General features: G+C 40.3%; 1 protein-coding gene across 3 annotated transcripts in view; it reads right to left on the bottom strand.

The window, feature by feature from the left end:
• Positions 1-18,094, bottom strand: part of LUC7L (LUC7 like) — a 31,559-nt gene extending 13,465 nt beyond the window's left edge. For 2 of the 3 annotated variants that reach the window (XM_070413397.1, XM_070413398.1), the window contains exons 1-5: positions 17,938-18,094; positions 15,974-16,068; positions 11,002-11,100; positions 1,364-1,474; positions 345-488 (exon numbers count right to left, since the gene is read on the bottom strand). In XM_070413397.1, coding sequence (XP_070269498.1) covers positions 345-488; positions 1,364-1,474; positions 11,002-11,100; positions 15,974-16,068; positions 17,938-17,998 — 510 coding nt within the window. In that variant the 5' untranslated portion in view covers positions 17,999-18,094. Of the gene's footprint in view, positions 1-344; positions 489-1,363; positions 1,475-11,001; positions 11,101-15,973; positions 16,069-17,055; positions 17,127-17,937 lie in introns of all 3 variants that reach the window. The other variant, XM_070413399.1, reaches the window with a different exon arrangement.
• Between the last annotated feature and the right edge of the window lie 1,348 nt (positions 18,095-19,442).

Below are 19,442 nucleotides of genomic sequence, written 5' to 3'. Positions count from 1 at the left end.
AATCTGCAATACAACTGTGGTCCAGTCACACAAGCTATAAAACCACCACAGCCCACCAACTCCCCAGGGAGCTGCAGGAATAAGCAGTAAAACTGGTCTCTATGGAACCTCACACATGGGAATTATGCTCAGATCAGGCAAGTGACTGGTCTTAGGTTACAAAGGGACCCCAGGGGGCACAGGAAAGACAAGCCTAAGCATGCACTGGGATCCTGTCAATGTCTCCCCTTATTTTAACTCCTTCCTAAGATTCAAAAATAGAGGCATGGCTTAAATTTCAGTCCAGAGTCAACTCTCTGGAATTACTCAGTTTCCCCTTTCTCTAAGACATTTTTCTCACCAACCTCAGCTTCTTTTTTCTTTGCACGGACTTTCTCCACTTCCATAAGAATTTTCTGGGATTCATCCACATTTCCTTCTGCTCCCAGCTGCTCAGCTTTAGCAAGAAGTTTTCCTATTTCTTCATTCAACTCATGTACTTTTTCAGCCTGAGGGGAGAGAGAAACAATCAAGTAAACAGGCATCTAAAAAACAAATACAAAGAAAATGAGTGTGTCTCTTGCTGAATTTCTGGTCTGTTCCACTGAAAATAAACAGAACAGTTAAAGATCCTTGGTGGCTCACATAAATTGTGACAATTACAACATCCTTATTGCCAACACTGAGACTCTGACCATAAACTAAACCTGTACACCATGTTTCAATAGATGCAGCAGCATCTCTGTCACTTCCAATATGGCTGCAAGGATCAACACTGGTTATTTTCTAGGCTGTGTCTTTTTATGACTCCTACACAATTCGATATTTTGGGGTAAGAGTAATAAAATGTCTATGTTTAAATACATGAAACGTATACTGTAAGCAAAATGCCTAATTATTTGTATTTACTTTCAGAAATAAAACAGCACTTTTGGACCAGTTAGCAACTGCATATATTCTAAGAAATGCTTTTACAAAACTGAAAGGGAAAAAACAATAAGCAGTTTTAGTTCTACTAAACAGGGAGTACAGAAGAGTAACGCAGCTGACACCCAGGCCAATTATATACAGACCTACCTTCATTCCGTGATATGGATGTACTAAAGTTCAAACATTTCCTCACTTCCCATTTCCGGTTTATGTGGGATACTAAAAACCCAAACTTTAAAAAGTATGTATGGTGGGGGCAGGAACAGCAGCAGTAGCTCCTGGGAGCTGAGAGCTCACTGACAGCCACCCTTTCACTGGAAACACTCAAGGCAGAGTGTCCACCCCAAAGATGCACTATCAGTGCTGATGTTGAGCTGTATGTCCGTCGGCCGCCCAGTTCTTACCAGACCGTGATTTGTACCAATAACTCAAGGTGAAAACCTCCCAAACATACCTTTGCAGAAACTTCTGCACTGATCTCCTCCTGTGTCTCTGCCAGCCGCTTCTTGGCAAGTTCAGTTCTCCGATCACACTCAGCGATAAAGGACTCCAAGTGATCCATCGCCTAGCTCAGGAGAAGCAGAAAGCTGGGATCAATTACATGTATGATCTAAGAACCCATTTGTTCGACAGGAAAATACTCCTGGGTTGATTTCTTAAAGCCTGTAGGTTCAGTGGGAAGATCTGAAACTACACTCCAGCCAACACATCCATAGTCACATTAAATCAAGGGGCTTTGTTAAACCAAATGATCATTCAGGAGCATAGTCTTCTCATCTGATTTATTTATTTCCAAATTTTGTAATAGGTACCCCATCCCTCAACATTTCCAAGAAAATACTAAGGAAAATTACAACACTTGGCCATAATAGTGTTCTCTGAGGGACAGAAAAGGCTGGATCGAAACTGGTGTTAGAGCCCTCCTCTGGTGAGCTGTGGGAAATGCAGATGATGTACTCACTGGTCTTTGTGAGCCACGCAAATATTACCCCTCATGTTCTGAGGGTAGAGCTCCCCCTTCCACCTCAAAACAAAACAATAGAACAAATATTACTGAGAGCTGTGAATACGTTTAGTTATTGCCTACTGTCTAAAATACCAGGAAAACTGGTAGACTACTTACCCAAAGAGATAAAGGAAAAGAAACTCTAGAAATCTAAATGCTTACTCTGGAGAGAGTTGGTAGGGAACAATAAAATACTAATTAACAAGCTGTCACATACTAGTATACTAAGCAGTTAATTTGTCATACTAGTCAAAGGCCCAACATTAATTTCACATACATACAAATAGGAAATCACTTGTCCAACTTTCAGGCTACCACCAGTAATAAGCAGCATCTCCTAAGTTATACCCATGAGCCAGTCTGCTAATGTCAGCATCACCTTGAAAGCAAGGAAGTATAGCCATGGATGACAGGGTCAGACAGTATGATCTATCATTTAAAAAAAAAAAAAGAGAGAGAGAGAGAAAAGAAAATTTTGGGTGGGAATGATAACAAGGAAGATGAAAGTTAGACCAACAGACCAAGTGGTGGTAATCCATATCACTCCCCCCAAAGATGGCCAGGAGAGAGCAGGTGAGCTATTGAGAAAGTGCTCCACAAGGATCGGTTGACACTAGAATAACATTTTACTATGTTCAAATCAAACAATCAGGAATGCAAATGATTGGCATTTGTTTGCCTGTATTTCCTGGAAAAATATAGAGTAAATCAGTTGTGCGGACAAATTTGAACTCACCAGGATCAAAGTTCCAATGAGCTGATATGGGTCACATACCATCTGTGCTCACCTAGGACAACAGCTCCTAAGAGAATAGCCTGAGATGCCCCAGTTCATCCACACACAGGCACTGAGACTTTGGAGCGGAGCCCCTCTCATGTCTACACAAATAGAGCCATTTCACAACCAAGGCAGACCCAGGGGCCCAATAGAGAATAGACATCTGACGACAGTGCCAGTGTCTTTACCAATCAGAGAAACCACTTGTATCTTAAGTAGAATCCAAATTGGCAGGGTCCAGAATCAGACTTCTGATCAGTTATAAACTAAACAGTTCACTTCACAAAATAGAATAGGCAGACCGAGAGGTGTTTTAACTGCCAGGTTTTTTCCTTTTCTTTTTTTAAATTCTCACTTAAAAAAAAAAATTCCTCACCCGAAGATGTTTTTGATTGATTTTAGAGAGTGCGAGAGAGGGGGGTGGGAGAGAAATATCGATGTGAGAAACATCATTTAGTTGCCTCCTGTACAGGCCTCCAACAGAGATCGAACCCATAACCTAGGTCTATGCCCTGACCAGGATGACACTCCAACCCAGTGAGCCACCCGGCCAGGACTAACTGCCAGCTTCTACTGCCCCTCCCTCTCTTCAATGTGCTTCTCAATATCAGAGTGAAATCAAAGAGCAGGTCTAAATGATTTTTTTTTAATGTTGCATTTCTTGAAATACTTGATTACTCTCCACATGATAGTAACAGTAATTGCTATAATGGATTAAATTCTATTACAGACATCTCAGCAGAAAATTGAAAGATTAATATTTAAATTAAGCCACTTTCTTCTATACTAGAAAACTAACTAAAAAGGCCATGAAAAATAGATCTGATTCTCAATAGCTTTGAAAATTTTTAAAAACGATAAAAAACTTTATTGAAATACATTTGAGGTTCCATAGCTCAATCAAAATGCACAATTTTAAATGGACTGATTTTACTGTACAAAAATTGCTCTTTAAAAAGCTGTTTAAAATGAGGCACTCTTGCTAGATGGTGTGGCTCAACAGTTGAGTGTCAACCCCTGCCCAAGAGATTGTTGGTTCAATTCTGAGTCAGGGCACATGCCTGGGTTGCAGGCTCCATCCCCAGCACGAGGTGTACAAAAGGTAGCCAATTGATGTTTTCTCTCTCTCATCAATATTTCTCTCTCTCCTCTCCTCTCTCTAAAATCAATAAAAATATTTTTAAAAAATAAAGTGAGGTACCCTTTCCAGGGTCATTGTATTATGACCATTTATTGTGGTATTCTTTTATGTATTTCAGTAAGTGGTTTTTTTTAAAAAAGGTATTTGCATCTAAAAATTAAGTCCTAATCACAACTTACTAGAAAGTCATCCAACTTCTCATAACTCAAGGGTGATGAGAGGAAACATGAACTACTACAGGTACTTGAGCACAGCGCAGCACCGGCACACAGGTCTCACTGCTGCTGCAGGAGGCTGTCCCTTCACACACAGGACTGTCTGTGACTGACTGTGCTGTTTCTGATTCTGCCTGCCCAGCAGCAGTGACACCAGCCAGCAATCCACGAGCCTGAGACAAAACAATGTTGTCAGAATGGTCACAGCAAACATGTGCCAATGGACAGTGATGCCTGTTCCACACATGCCTCAAAATAGCTGTACAGGGATTTATTTCCATTTCTCAGATGAAGAAGCTGAGGTATAGGTTCCAAACTACTAAGTGATAGTAGTATGCAAGGACCCCTGTGGTTTAGCTCCCTACACTTAATCCTCACAACTCTGAGAGTTATCACCAGCCCAGTTTCTAGATGAATAGAAACAGGTGAAATAACTTGCCCAAGGTGACACAGGGATTGTAACCCAGGATATCTGACTTATAAAATAAAATATAACTATTAAAATATATATATATATATATGTTATACTGTGCATATATAAGACTGAAAAACTAGGTATAATCAGAACTGGTCACATTTGGTATATTAAGACAGTTTCGAAATTAGTTAACATGGTGTGTTGTTCTAGAAACCTGTCAAGTAGAACATCACAGAACAAAACAATTTAAAGAAAATGTCAACTGTATTTACACTAAATCAAAGAGAAACAAATTATTTACATTTTCAACATCTGGATACTTAAGAAATGTACTGCTTTGTAACTTTTCCATAGGTTAAACTAATGAGTTAACATTGCTATTTGCCAGTGTTCAAGTTGAGAAACTTGCAAGAAATGCATTTACATAGAGTGCCTAATAGCAAGTATTACATGCCCTTTCCTAGAAAATTCCTGGACAAAACACTCAAGAAAGCAAGGTCTGGTCCTAGCATGGTCAGGTTGAGGCTCCATTAGGATGGAAGAAGCTAATGGTAGGCACCTTCTCCCAGATAAAACACCTGAGTTTTGGGTGGCTCCTGAGTGGAAAGGTGCCAGAAGTCCTGTCCATCACGCTCAAACTGAGGGTATAGGCAGGGAATACCTACACAAAGAAATACCTTGATGACAACTCTGTCAAGCCCACAAAGAAATACATTTTTACACCTTTTGGGTCTCTCGCTGACAAAGACCCAGAGTTTTTGACAACTCACTGTCAGTGAAGATGTGAAAACTGGAACTGATACACCATGGTGAGAGCATTCGCTGTGGCACTATCCATTTAAGAGTTTGGTATATACCCATTTAAATTGTGTTAAACTATAAATTGGTAATTACAAAATAGTCACAGGAATGTAAACTACAGCATAGGGAATATAGTCAATAGTACTGTATTAACTATGCGCAATGTAAACTACAGCATAGGGAATATAGTCAATAGTACTGTATTAACTATGCGCAATGCCAGGTGGGTACATGAAATATTGGGGGGACCACTTTGTAAAGTATATGATTGTATAACTGCTATGCTGTACACCTGACATACAAAATAATATTGAATGTAAACTGCAACTGAAAAATAAAATTTTGAAAAGTATATAAAAACACGTAATTTTAATTCCAACTAAACAGGTTTTGCAAGTTTACTTTTTATACTTTTCACATCAATGTACACATCTATGATCTACGGCTGTGTAGTATTTCACTGTATTTTAACACAACTATGGCAACCCCTCTAATAAAAACGTAGTTGGGATTTTTCAATTTCATTACTTAAAAATTATAGCAATAAACATCTTATGTCTTCTCATACATAGGTAAATACTCTTTTAGGACAATTTCTTACAAATTGCTTAGAGATGACTGAAAGTCTAAGTATTTTAAATTTGTAAAAAGGGCTGATTAGTTCTTATTTTAAGGTAATTTTCCTTTAAACCATTGCATCATGAATTAATAAATCAACTATGAACTCCAGTTTTAAAAAGAGTTCTTTTCTAAAATAAACAAAAGGCATGGGTATCTTAGTACCATCTGGATTGCAAAACTTTCATGTTGATCTGACTTCAACAACCTATTTTGAAAAAACACCTCTTGTATAATAAAAATGATTTAGCCCAGCTGGTGTTGCTCAGTGGCTGAGTGTCAACCCATGAACCAAGAGGTAGCTGGTTCAATTCCCAGTCAGGGCATATGCCCATGTTGTGAGCTCAAACCCCAGTAGGGGGGTGTACATGAGGCAGCTGATCAATGATGTTTCTATTTCTGTATCCTTCTCCCTTCTTCTTTCTCTAAAATCAATAAAAACATCTTTTAAAAATAAATAAAAATGATTTAAAATATAATTCAAATACCTGCTATATTGAACATATTTGATTAAAATTTTTTTCAATATTAAAACAATATGTTATACTTTTTTTGTCAGCTGTCTCTGTAATATATCCCGGGTTAAAAAACAAAAACAAAAACTCCTAGCCCTGAAGTTTGGCTCAGTGGCTAGAGCGTCAGCCAGTGGACTGAAGAGTCCCAGGTTCCATTCAGGTCAAGGGCATGTACCTTGGTTGCGGGCACATCCCCAGTACGGGGTGTGCAGGAGGCAGCTGATGGATGTTTCTCTCATGGATGTTTCTAACTCTGTATCCTTCTCCCTTCCTCTCTGTAAAAAATCAATAAAACATATTTTAAAAAAAAAAAGAACAACTCCTAAATATCCCTGATTGATCTACTGAACAGAATCTGATTCCTCTCCTACTCAGTATCACATGCTGCCACTTCCATTAATTCTGGCAAAGAATATTAAACTTACAGAACTTTCAGAGACTTTGGAGGTAAATGTTTGACCCACCTCACAGAAATATTGCCAACCATGAAGAGATTCTACCAAAACATTTGGTGAGCTACACAAATGTGTTAAGAAAAATGAGAACAAATCATGGATTAGTGATGGCTCACAACTTGTGAAAATGAAACATGTGTCTATCTCCCAACAGTGATGATCACACTACAGCCCTTCCAGAAACCAACCTCAATATGGACACTTGGGAGCTAATGCATCCCAAGCCTGGGAGCTAAGTGCCAACAAACAGATCATGAGGCATCAGCAGGGTCTATCAAAAGTGGGTCTATTAACCAAATCTGGTCAAAAAGCTAATGTGTTCTGCTTACCAAAATTGCAATTCTGAAACACCCCCCCCCCCCCATCCCCCAAATCACAACTAGCCTCTATGAGAATTAATGCATTCTGAATAAGTGTTCTTTGAAAGCTACAACAGACAGATACTAGATGGCTAGTCATGTAGAAAGGGGAGACTTCCATGTGAAAAGTCTCAGAGCCTTCTAGAGCTCTGGAATCTGTAACAGTGAGTATATATTACCTACCGAAAATCATTTTCATCAAATTAATTTAACAAATTTATATTCTGAGAAAAAACTTTTAATATAAATTTTTAAGGTAGGGCAAATTCTGTGGCATATGAACTATATCTAAAGCCATTACTGGCCCTAGCTGGTTTGGCTCAGCAGATAGAGCATTGGCCTGCGACTGAAGGATCCCAGGTTTGATTCCAACCAAGGGCACATGCCCAGGTTGTGGGCTCAATCACCAGATCAGGAGGCAGCTGATCAATGATTCTCTCTCATTAATGTTTCTCTCTCTCCCTCTCCCTTCCTCTCTGAAATCAATAAAGAAATATATTTTTTTAAAAAATAAAGCCATTACTGTAAAAAACCTTTTAAGGTAAAATCTCCCTAACACCCAGAGATACCTACTTAAAACTTCACGAAACAGAATGATAGGACCACAATTTGTGTGCCAACCCCCCATTAATAATAGTTTCATCATAGCTTCTTTTCTTCCCCCTGAAAAAAGTTTCAACAAGCCTCTTTTCTGTGTACTCATTTGCGCAAATCCCCAAGATACCTTCCCAGTTGTAGAGTTCTGGGAGGAGCATACAATGTATGTTCACTGGACATGCTGACAGTTCCTGACAAGACTGCCCTTCTACAAAGACGGCTGCTCCAAGTTACCATTCATGCTTCAGAGCAGAAGGCCTCCCTTCCACGTGTTCACAGTACTGGTTATCAAACATTTTAATATAAGCTTTCTATAATATCAAAATTATTTTTAAGGAGATAGTGGGAGGGGTGGTTTAAAAGAAAAAGTAATTCCCGCTTACAGTAAATTTTCACACAGCACTAAAAGGTCTTTTGAGCTGTTCTAGCCCTCCAACTAAGACAAGAGTGACCATGTCAAGGAGTATAAAACACCTTCCCTTCTTGAAAATCAAAACAAAAAACACACTATGGAAGCATCATACCACATTTTGCTCTTCTACTTAATCTTAGAGGTAATTTCACATCAACATACACTAAACTACCTCAATTCTCTTTTCACAGTTATAGATCATTCCACTAATCTAGCCAGTCCCTTACTGAGGGAAGTCTTCTTGGTTCCTGCTTTCTGCAGTTATAATGCTATAAGAATATTCTGGAGCAAATTTATCTTAGTACATATGCAAGTGTTCAATCAGATATACTCTCACAACTGGCACTGGTAGACGTGTTTTCACACCTTGAGATACTTAATTATCCAGGTGTATCAGGATTAGTTAACTCCCCATCTCTTTAGTTCTGAGCGAAGGTAAGCACCTGTTATAGGATTAGATGCCTGCTGGGAAATGCCCGTTTTCTATTGAGCTATGTCAATCATGATGAATTTTATATATATAGCAGGTCCTCGAATAACATCATTTCATTCAACATCCATGAGATGCTATAGGAACTTTACTGTTGCTTATATCTACTATTAGCCTACAGTAAAATTGGTTTCCTTTCACATCGTTTCACTAAAGTCACAGAAGACTTACTGTAGAAAGCAGTGGTTCTCAACCTTCTGACCCTTTAAATACAATTCCTCATATTGTGACCCAACCATAAAATTATTTTCGTTGCTACTTCATAACTGTAATGTTGCTACTGTTATGAATCGTAATGTAAATATCTGATATGCAGGATGGTCTTAGGCAACCCCTGTGAAAGGGTCGTTCGACCGCCAAAGGGGTCGTGACCCACAGGTTGAGAACCACTGGTATAAAGGAAACTAGCCCATCATCACATATACAAATATTTTGCCTCAGTTTGTCTTATTTTATGCATGAAAATTTTTCATAAGATAGTATCTTAAGTTTTCATATAGACTAATGCATCCATCTTTCTCAAAGCTTCTAGGCTTTATAACATCTAAAGATGACAAAAACAAAATTAACTTTTTTGGGCTCCAACTTGGTATTTTTCCAACTGACAGTTTCCAACACTGTTCATTAAAAACCCATCTTCTCTACTCTGACTGAACACATACCCTTCATAATAAACTAAATTACTACTAATATTTCAATCTCTTTCTGTAGTCTCAATTTCTTCTATTCTCTGACATTAAATTAATCAGGCCATTTAAAAAGTACACTGACCTTCTGACTTAATAGAAATGCTAAGGTTTCTAATACATTAACTAAATAATACATTAACTAAAACTGACATTTCAACCTATACCTCTCTATATACTTATCAGTTTACTAAAACCTGATGTCCCTAGGCAATAGCCTCTTTATATAATTATTTTTAGGTTATTGAAGAATTAAAACTAATATAGAAAATTACCATTTCCAAGTCCCATCTGTTAGTTGAGCTGCTGCTAGACATTTTTTGTTAATTCAAAGATTCAATGCTGAGAGCACACTGCTGTTAAAGAATATATTTGAAAAAAAAAAAACCTTCATTCTAATCACTTTTTAAGACTACTGGCTTAGCCAGAATTTACTCCAGCAACTATATCCTTTAAAATGTCCTTTGAGGGGAAAAATTTTTTCCTTGGGTTTCATTTTTCTCTGGCTTCCTTCAGTCTTCAACTCATGAAACTGAATGGCATCAAACCCTTCTAATGACTTCTGGTCATAATAGTGTTGGAGGATTCGGGGGGGGGGGGGGGGGGGGGGTTAAAACAAAACAACTCTAAATCATGCATTCTCAAAAGGGGAGGGGTAAAAACTCGCCTTATAGGGGAAAAAAATCTAAGATATTACAATGGTTGTAGTAGCATGGAAAGAATCAAAGTACATAAACTGACATGCAGCATGGATTATCATGATATCCACGGTATCACAGAGGGAACGAGGACAAATTCAGAAAAAAAAAAAAAAGGTTTTAAAAAGGTTTCTTTGGAAGAAAATAATAAACAAAAGTTGTAAAATGTCATTTTATAACCAATAAATTGCAAAAATTTAACAGTCTGATAATACCAATGTTGGTGAGGATGTATACACTGCTATTGTGGGTGTAAATTGATTCTGCCACTTTACCAAACAATAGAGAGAAAAAAGAAAAGAATTATCTTGAAAGGATGAACATGTGCATCCCTTACAAACTACCAACTCCCTCTCCTAGGAATATATCCTAGATAATAGAATATATCCTAGAAAAATCCTTATACACATGCACCAAGAAGATATTCAAGAATATTCATTATACTCTTCATAATAATAAAAAAACCCACTAATTTTGTCTATGAATAAAGAATGGATAGTTGGGCAATACTCGATCAACAATGAAAACAAACAATACCCAGCAAAATGGGTAAATAGAAACACATTGAACGAAAAAAGTTATTAACAACTGTTTATATAAATGAAACCATTTATATAAAGCCTCAAAAACAAGAAAGAATAAACATATCTTCAAGGAATCATAAAAAATATGTAATAAAAATATTTTTAAAAGGAAATGACACAAAGTATAGAATAGGGTTGGGGAGGGAGACATACAGGCAGACACAAAATGGTATTGGCCATGTTCCAGTCCTCAGCTAGAGTGATGGAATAACAAGTATCTATTTTGTTTGCTTCATAACTTACATATGTTGCATTATTCCTGTTAGTTCAATATTTGGCTCTTCACAATAGGGACTAATGAACACCAAATAAAACTTACATCCAATTCAAAAAACAGGTCCCTTTCTTTACTTGCGATTTCATAATCTGCTCGGAGGGCCAAGTCGTGGATTTTGGTACATTCTCCTAAATCCATGCGCTGTAAGAAACAAATAGAAGTTTACACACAAACATCTACCCATTAGAAAGCACATGCTCTGGTGTCTCAACTGTCACCAATATAAACAATACTTTTTTGAATACTAATCTAGCATAAGAAAATTAAGAAATAGAATATGGATGAGAAGCATTTTTCTTTTACCACCGTGACTACATGATACTCAGAACTGATGGATTTAATAGTGTAAAGTTCATATCTCTTTTAGACCCAGAGATAATTGGACACATGAAAACCACATTAATTAATTTTGCCAATTTTATTTTTGCATCAGTCACAGAAAAAAAATATCTATTTTTTTAATAGCAGAATTAGGGATGGGGGTGGCAAAAAACCCGAGTGTCCTGACAGCAACAAGCTTCTAGTTCTAGGCATTCCTTCACGCAATCTTTACTACTCAAGATGCTCAAATTGCAGAGACAAGAAAAGGAAAGGGCAGACAGAAATCAGGTTTTGGCAATTACAACACAACCTAACACTTGGCTTTTGTGCAGCACTTAGTATACCAAAGGGAATAAAGCAGAATGGGCAGATTCAGAGCCAAATGAATCCTCCATTTTCCTAACCTGGTAAATGATCCTGGACATATAATTGGGCCACTCAGTTGCCCCTTTGAGAAACAAAAGGCTCTTTAACTAAACAAATCACCTGTGTTACAGTAAGACTAGCCTGGTGTGCTATTATGTGTTTTCAGCACATGTAGAACAATTAACCCTGCACAGTTCTTATCTAAATCCTGAGTACAAGACTGCACAGACACAAACACCGCCTCTGACATCTAAACAGCAACAGGGAAGTTTGTATGCTAAGAATCATGCTTACTAAGTAATAGAGTTCAAGTTAACAAACCCAACATCCAATGAGACAACTCATAACTAGTAACAAAAAATGATGGAACCCAGAACTCCTTTGAGCTCAAAATGTGTTCATAATGATATCAAAACCTTCACGGGTTATAAAATCATAACATTTTAAGAAAATTAGAGAGGCTCACAGTGCCTGGCTCTTGGGCCCTATTTCACAGAAGGTATGTGCCATTTTCACTAGCAAAATATTCTTCAGCCCTAGCCAGTTTGGCTCAGTAGATAGAGCGTCGGCCTGCGGACTGAAGGGTCCTGAGTTCGAGTCCGGTCAAGGGCACATGTCAGGGTGTGCAGGAAGCAGCTGATCCATGACTCTCTCTCATCATTAATATTTCTATCTCTCTCTCCCTTCCTCTATAAAATCAATAAAAGTATATTTAAAAAATAAATAAATAAATAAAATATCCCCTTCAATATCACCAGTAACAGTAATAATGAGTGAGCTGCCTAGTGTGGAGTTTATCTTCATTTCTACCAAAGATTGACTCTTACATTTAAATGCTAAAACCTCTTTCTCCTTCATTATTCTTACTCTAAAGTCATATATAGTTCATGTATATTGGTTACACAGGGGATCTAGAGGTAGAGCAATAGTGGTTCTAAAAGCCAAAGTTGCAACTAGAATCACTGTCCCTGTAAAGTTGACTTTTGCTTCATTCACTCTTTTAAGTACCAATTAAGATTCTTTAAAATACAGTTTCCACAAATGAAACTATGTGCTTTAGCTGAAAAATTAATGGCAGCTATCAGAAATACTTAAAAGGTAATGAAGTCTTGCCCTGGCCAGTGGTTAGAGCAGTGGTCGGCAAACTGTGGCTCGTGAGCCACATGCGGCTCTTTGGCCCCTTGAGTGTGGCTCTTCCACAGAATACTGACTTCTGCGCATGGGCCACGAAGTTTCAATCGCACTGTACATGTGCGCCCACACGTGGTATTTTGTGGAAGAGCCACACTCAAGGGGCCAAAGAGCCGCAGTTTGCCGACCACTGGGTTAGAGCATTGGCCCACTCACCAAAGGATCAAGGATTCGATTCTCGGTCAGAAGCAAGGGCAAGTACCTGGGCTGCAGGTTAAATCCCCATCGAGGAGTGTAAAGGAGGCAACCAACTGATGTTTCTGTCCCTCCCTTTCTCCCTTCCACTCTCTTTAAAAAAATAAAATAAAAGCTAATGAAGTAACTACCACAGGAAGCACTAAAACCTTAAGTGCTAAAAATTTTAAGTGCAAATCAATTTCCACTCTAAAAACTTCCAAATGCCAAGAAAGTTTTTACATTAGGGAACCACAAATGAAGCAAAACTCACCACTGTCTTCCTTTGGGTGAGAGCCCTCAGGCCTGGGTGCCATGGTTACTCTCTGGAAGTATCTTTTCCGCTTTGCCAAGGAGGCAGGGAAGTACTGGCCAATTACCCTGGCAGCTAAACACCAAACAGCTGAAACACCACACTCATTAGGTCTTTCCAAAATATCCCAAGTGGCTGTTAAATCCAGCCTGTCAGACCGTTTTCACTGCACAAACACCTGTGTTCTCACTAATCATCTGACACTGCTAACAGGAAAAGACATTAAAGGTTTCTTCCAGAACGTTTGGAAAACAAAGTTCTTCCACTGAGACAAGTTATACTACCTTCCCCCCAGCTATTTTACTCTCCCAAACTTACTAACCAATACTATATTTTCCCATTAGGCCCCAATACAAGTATTACTTCCACTCCTCTTTGCCTTACCCCAATGACAGGATATAGTTTTGAACAAAAATGTGGGCCTGGCGTAGCCCTTAGCAGGCTGAAGGTTATAACCCCGTTCATCTTGCAGCTCCACTCTAAAGAATTACAATCATTCCAATTTAACACAAACTCCCCATAAGACCCACCATTCAACCCTACCCCTCACCTTCCACTTCCATGTAGCCCACACCCAAGGAGGCTCAACCTTTACTACAACCTCCATTTGAATTCCCAATCCTTGTCCTAATCGATCCTCGGCAACTCCTGAGATTTGCATCTTCACATGAACATGTCTCCTGGGTTTTCTCCTTCTCCTCAGTCTGCTCCTCCTCAAACTCCTTCTATTGAGGTGCCCCTGCCCAACCCCACACAGGAATGACTCTGATCAGTCCATGGCTTCTCATAACTCAAATGATTCCACAGCCTCTGCCTCCCTCCCCCCACTCACACCTGTCCAGATACACCAGTGGCATTCCTGCTGTCCTCATCTCCATCCTCTACTCAGAGCACTATACCCCCAAAGCCAGGCACACGTTCCTTCTCACCATAAGGGTCTCTATTCCAATGTCCCTAAGAGGCCTTACCTTATCACCCTATCTAGAACAGTCCATTACCCACTCATTATTTATTGTATGCTCTCTTCCATTACATGAGAGCAAAGACTTTGTCTTATTGGCACCATATCCCCAATGCCTGGCACAGAGAGTAGGTGTCCAATAAATATTTGGTGAATTAATCTATACCTAACACAATAAACATTGGTAGGAAATGGCCTCATTCTGGTTATTTTTCTCACCAGCATTCTGGGACAATGCTACACAGGGATCTGATTAAGAAAAACATGGTTGGCCATAGCCAGTTTGGCTCAGTGAATAGAGCACTGGCCTGAAAACTGAAAGGCCCCAGGTATGATTCCAGTCTAGGGCACATGGCCAGTTGCAGGATCCCCAGTAGAGGACGTGCAGAAGGCAGCCAACCAATGATTCTCTCTCATCATTGATGTTTCTATCTCTCTCTCCCTCTCCCTTCCTTTCTGAAATCAATAAAAAAAATATTAAAAAAAGAAAAAGAAAAACATGGTTGAAATGCTTCACTCTGATGCATGTCCCTCGTCTCCAAACTTCTCCCACTAAGATCTATCAACAATTCCAGGTTATGAAACTTCTCCTACAGGAGTATTCTACAGCTGAACTGTTTATAACTAATGGAAGCCAGACATCTATATTAATGGATTCCTTTGGCTCTGAATTAGCCAATTCTGCTTGACTTTCTCTGGTACACAAAGAGCAACACAAACAAAAATGTGCAGCAAATGAGAGTTATAATGCTTTCCTACACAAGATCAAAGTGCAGACAGGCCCCAGGTAAGAGTCACAAAGTTTGGCATTCATTTCCTATTTGCTGTCAGAAGAGCCAGCTTGAGAAGATTTAATACACCTAAGCAGTTTCCCACCACAATGATATTAATAAAGCAATGATTAATCACAAAGAAAACGTTCACTAGTACATGCACATTTGAGCCTTAAAATGAAAAGACAGTTTTTATATCCATGAGGTGGCTTCGAAATCTTAAAATGGTGCTGATCTTTATAGATCCTACACTTCTTAGTCTTCTTAAATCCTATCTAATTTTGAATAAATGCACATTCTACAAAATTAGCACTAATCTGTTTTGTTCATCTGAAGTGAACTTAAAATTTTAGGGGTTTATATTCATTGAATCATGTGTTACTTTCTTGAAAGGTTGGCATAACACAAAACTAGAAAAATCAATGTTATGCCCAACTGATTTTTAGAAAACTTCAAAATTCAGGGAAGAAATGTTATCTTGTTTGACTCTACAAAAACCTGACAACTTTTGCCCAGCCTGTTTGTCTCAGTGGTTAAGCGTCAACCTATGAACCAGGAGGTCGCAGTGTGATTCCAGGTCAGTGCACATGCCCTGCTTGTGGGCTGGATCCCCAGTAAGGGGTGTGAAGGAGGTAGCTGATCGATGTTTCCATCATCTCTCTCTCATCAATGTTTCCATCTCTCTCTCTCACTCCTTTCCTCTCTCTTTGAAAAAGCAATAAAAACCTATTTAAAAAAATTGTTTATTAAAAACAATTCCATTTACTAACAGAACCTATAATTTGAAGGGGCAATAAAGGTGATTTCTATCTGATAAAGGAAGACAGAATTCAACCTGGAAAACTTATACTGCCTACACAGCACCCCAGCCTGAGCGTTCTGTGATGTCTCCCTCCGCCCCCCAAATGCACCTACCGTCCCAGCCAGGATGTCATGAGGGCAGCAGTCCAGAAGGTGACTCTTGCAGACTCGGTCATCTGTAAACTTCACCCTCTGTCTGGTTTCATCTCCTGAAATTTATTTGTGGTTTTAAATAAGACAATACCACGTTAAATACAAAAGCATATCTGGTACAAGTCACCTGGATGATTTGCAGACTACCAAATACACTGAAAAGCTGATCTAGAGATATTTACAACTGGAGTGGAATACAGCAGTTTTCTGATGCTAAATATATCATGAAGAATCACATTTAATAAGATCTGACTCCATCATTGTGCCAAAGAAGTCAAGGAGTCAGAAGTAAAAGGCTGAGCACCAAAAGGCCACTAGCCCCACACATACATGTGGGCAATGATACCAAAACCCATGTTAATCAGAGGGCCATGAATCACCACGTATGACCTATAGCTGGTAGTTTCCACCAACAAAAGCTATTTATTAATCTAATCGTTTTGCTGTGGACAAAATGTGTAGGCAGCATTTTGCTCAAAAATACAAAGAAAGCTTTCAAACTCTACCGCTAATAAATAATCTAGACCTAGTCTTTCCTATCCCCTTTTCACCCCCACCCTTTAAAAAGAAGAGTTGGCACCTGGGAGTCACTGTTAACAAGACAATACTAAAAAAAAAGGAAGAAAAAAACTTTAAAAAAAAGGCAAAAAGGAACTAGGTTAGTCAATACACACTGTGAGTTCCAACATATACTGTACCCATCTGCATTCTTCAAGACCTCAGCTGCAGAATTTTATGCCCGCTGTTGAAAAGTTTTAAAGGAAAAGTTTTCTTGCCCAACCTGCAGTAAGGAAGTCAGGGGAATGATACATAAAAGTAAAGGCAAAGTGGAATGTGACAAATTTTAAAGCTAATCTGTGTATAGGACACAGAGCTGTGTAATACTAAAGGAGGAATATATCTTAGGATTTGCAAGCATCCAGGATTAATGTAGTGTCTTCTTATTGAAAATGCTCTCTTTCTAAACTACACTTTTAAAGATACTTGTGAAAAAAAGCAAACACTTTTTTGTTATAACAGCTTAGAAATTGGTTGTGACTCACGGCTCGATGAACATGAGGCTTTTCTGCAACTCCCTTGCAGATTGATGTAGGCAGGCAAAGATACACTGAACCTTTATAAATAAAATAGAGGGGCCACAATTGTTCAGTTTGTATGAAATAAAAATATGGGAAGCAATTCAAAAGCAACTCAATACACAAAGAAAGCTAAAAAGCACGTTTTCACCTATGAAATACAGTGCAAAGAATTTGCACAGCCCTGCGAATGTGCCAGTGTGAACTTACAACTTCATTCCTTCAGTAGGAAAGGAAACACAAACCACAGCAGGTAAATAGTTTTGCAAAGATGCAACCCCTTTCTCCTGAGACAACCATCATGGTCTTGCACTCCTCCCTACAATACAACCTAACCTAACGCCTGACAAGCGCTGGCTAAACAGAGCCTCTCCTAAGCGGGAAGTGGGCGTGGGAAAGCACTCGGCAGGAATCCTCGTAAGAAAAGCTCAATTTACGGCTCCCCTTGCAATGGTACCGAACAAGAACGGCGGGAGTTCGAGGGCCATCGGCTCCCGTGGGTGTAGCTTCTCCCAAGCTGCCGGCGACCTGGAGCCCATGGTGGCTCCAGCCTTTCGCCAACTCCCCGGTTGGAAATGGCAGGACCATACGTGGGGAAGGGGGATGGAGCCCCACTGACGGAGCGGGCTCGGAGGAGGAGCTCGCCGAAGATGCGCCGCTGGAGGGAGAAAAGCCGGCCGAGGTCGCCTGCCAGGCGAACCCGCTCGCACAAAGGCCCGGCGCCGGCCATCGGCGCGTGGGGGAGGGGAGGGCGCAGGCGCAGACAGTTGCGGCCCCCACCTCAGGCCGCCCGGCGGCCTCGCCTCACTCCCGCCCCAGCCCCTCGCCTGGCTGGCCGCCCCGACTCACCGTCCCGGGCCGTGCCCATGAGCTGGTCCAGCAGGGCCCGCATCTGCGCCTGGGCTGACATGGTGGCCGGCGGGGGCGGCAGGAACGGCCCTGACAAGGTCTCTCAATTCAGCAGCGGTGGCGACGACGAAGGATAGTCACGTCGGTCTCGGGCACACTCGGCTGCTTCCCTTCGCGGGGGGGTGTCGGGAGGAAGTACGTCAGGGCCGGCGTTAGGCCTGCTGGGAAATGTAGTTCCTGGGGCGGATGGGAGCCGAAATCCGCTCTAGAGGAGACTGAGGTAGGGTGGTCCAAGCCAGTTGTCTAAGCGGCGGAGCCAGTCTCTACTCTGATTTTACTCTGGAGCCCAAGACCTATAAACTTTCCGGAGGCTAACCTGCAATTAAACAAAATAAATATAGACAAACCAAAACAAAATAAATCTCGTGGGGTTTTTTTGCTAGCCAGATTCAAAATTAATGCTAGTCTTTAACCTGGACAGGAATCAGGAAGTCCTGCTGGAGGAGCTCTAAATGCCCTATGTGGTGACAGAAAGCCCTAAAAGAGGAGTTCTAGGTTATAACAACCCTACCACACACTTCCTCTTCCCTTCCATAAAAGACTTCCTCCCTATTGCTTACCCACGAACTTGCACCTGATTCACTATGGTGGCAAGGACTGTATTGCAATCCTGTCTTTATTTCCAATTAAATATTATTTTTGCTAAAGGAATACCTGGCAGACTTTGCTGTCAACACAGTGAGGGCTCATCTGGGGTCCAGAGAAGACCCTGTGCTGCACCAGCACGGCCAAGGGTGAACCTGAGGAGGGGCAGTGAAGGATTGAAGAAAAGACAGACAAGAGAATACAGCTGGGGCTCGGTATATCTCCTGTGCCTGGATGAGGACACAAAAGACCCAGCCTGCAAACCGATGCTTTATTTTATAGTCTGATTAAAACAAGAGTAGATGAACATGTATACAAATGTTCTTGTTTTGGCAACTTGCTGCACCTCCCACAGCCCATTAGCTACTTAGGAAGGAATTAGGGAGGGCTACAAGGTCAGGCTTAATTATGCTAGGAGAGCTCTGCCCCTTAGGCTGGGACTTGTTTGCGGCTTGACCCTAGAGCCGCTCCCTACACTTTCCCAAGCAGGCTGTTCTAATAGAACTACATTGCTTCTCAGCCTATGTCTGACTACCTCAAGTTGGGTTTCTGAATCAGCTGCTTCAGCCTGGGGCCCTGACCCACTTCTCCTTTGGATCAAATGGCTCTTTTTTAAAAATATATTTTTATTGTTTTCATAGAGGAAGGGAGAGGGAGAGAGATATAGAAACATCAATGATGAGAGAGAATCATTGATTGGCTGCCTCCTGCACACCCCCTACTGGGGATTGAGCCTGCAACCCAGGCATGTGCCCTGACCAGGAAATGAACCTATGACCTCCTGGTTCATAGGTTGACCCTCAACCACTGAGCCACCCCGGCAGGGCTTTATTTATTTATTTTTAGAAGGAGTGGAAAGG

Source organism: Myotis yumanensis, unplaced genomic scaffold, assembly GCF_028538775.1.
Source record: "Myotis yumanensis isolate MYYU_CA2020_CCGP unplaced genomic scaffold, mMyoYum1.0.hap1 SCAF_4, whole genome shotgun sequence".
Lineage (NCBI taxonomy): Eukaryota > Metazoa > Chordata > Mammalia > Chiroptera > Vespertilionidae > Myotis > Myotis yumanensis.
This window is presented reverse-complemented; position numbering and strand designations above follow the sequence as displayed.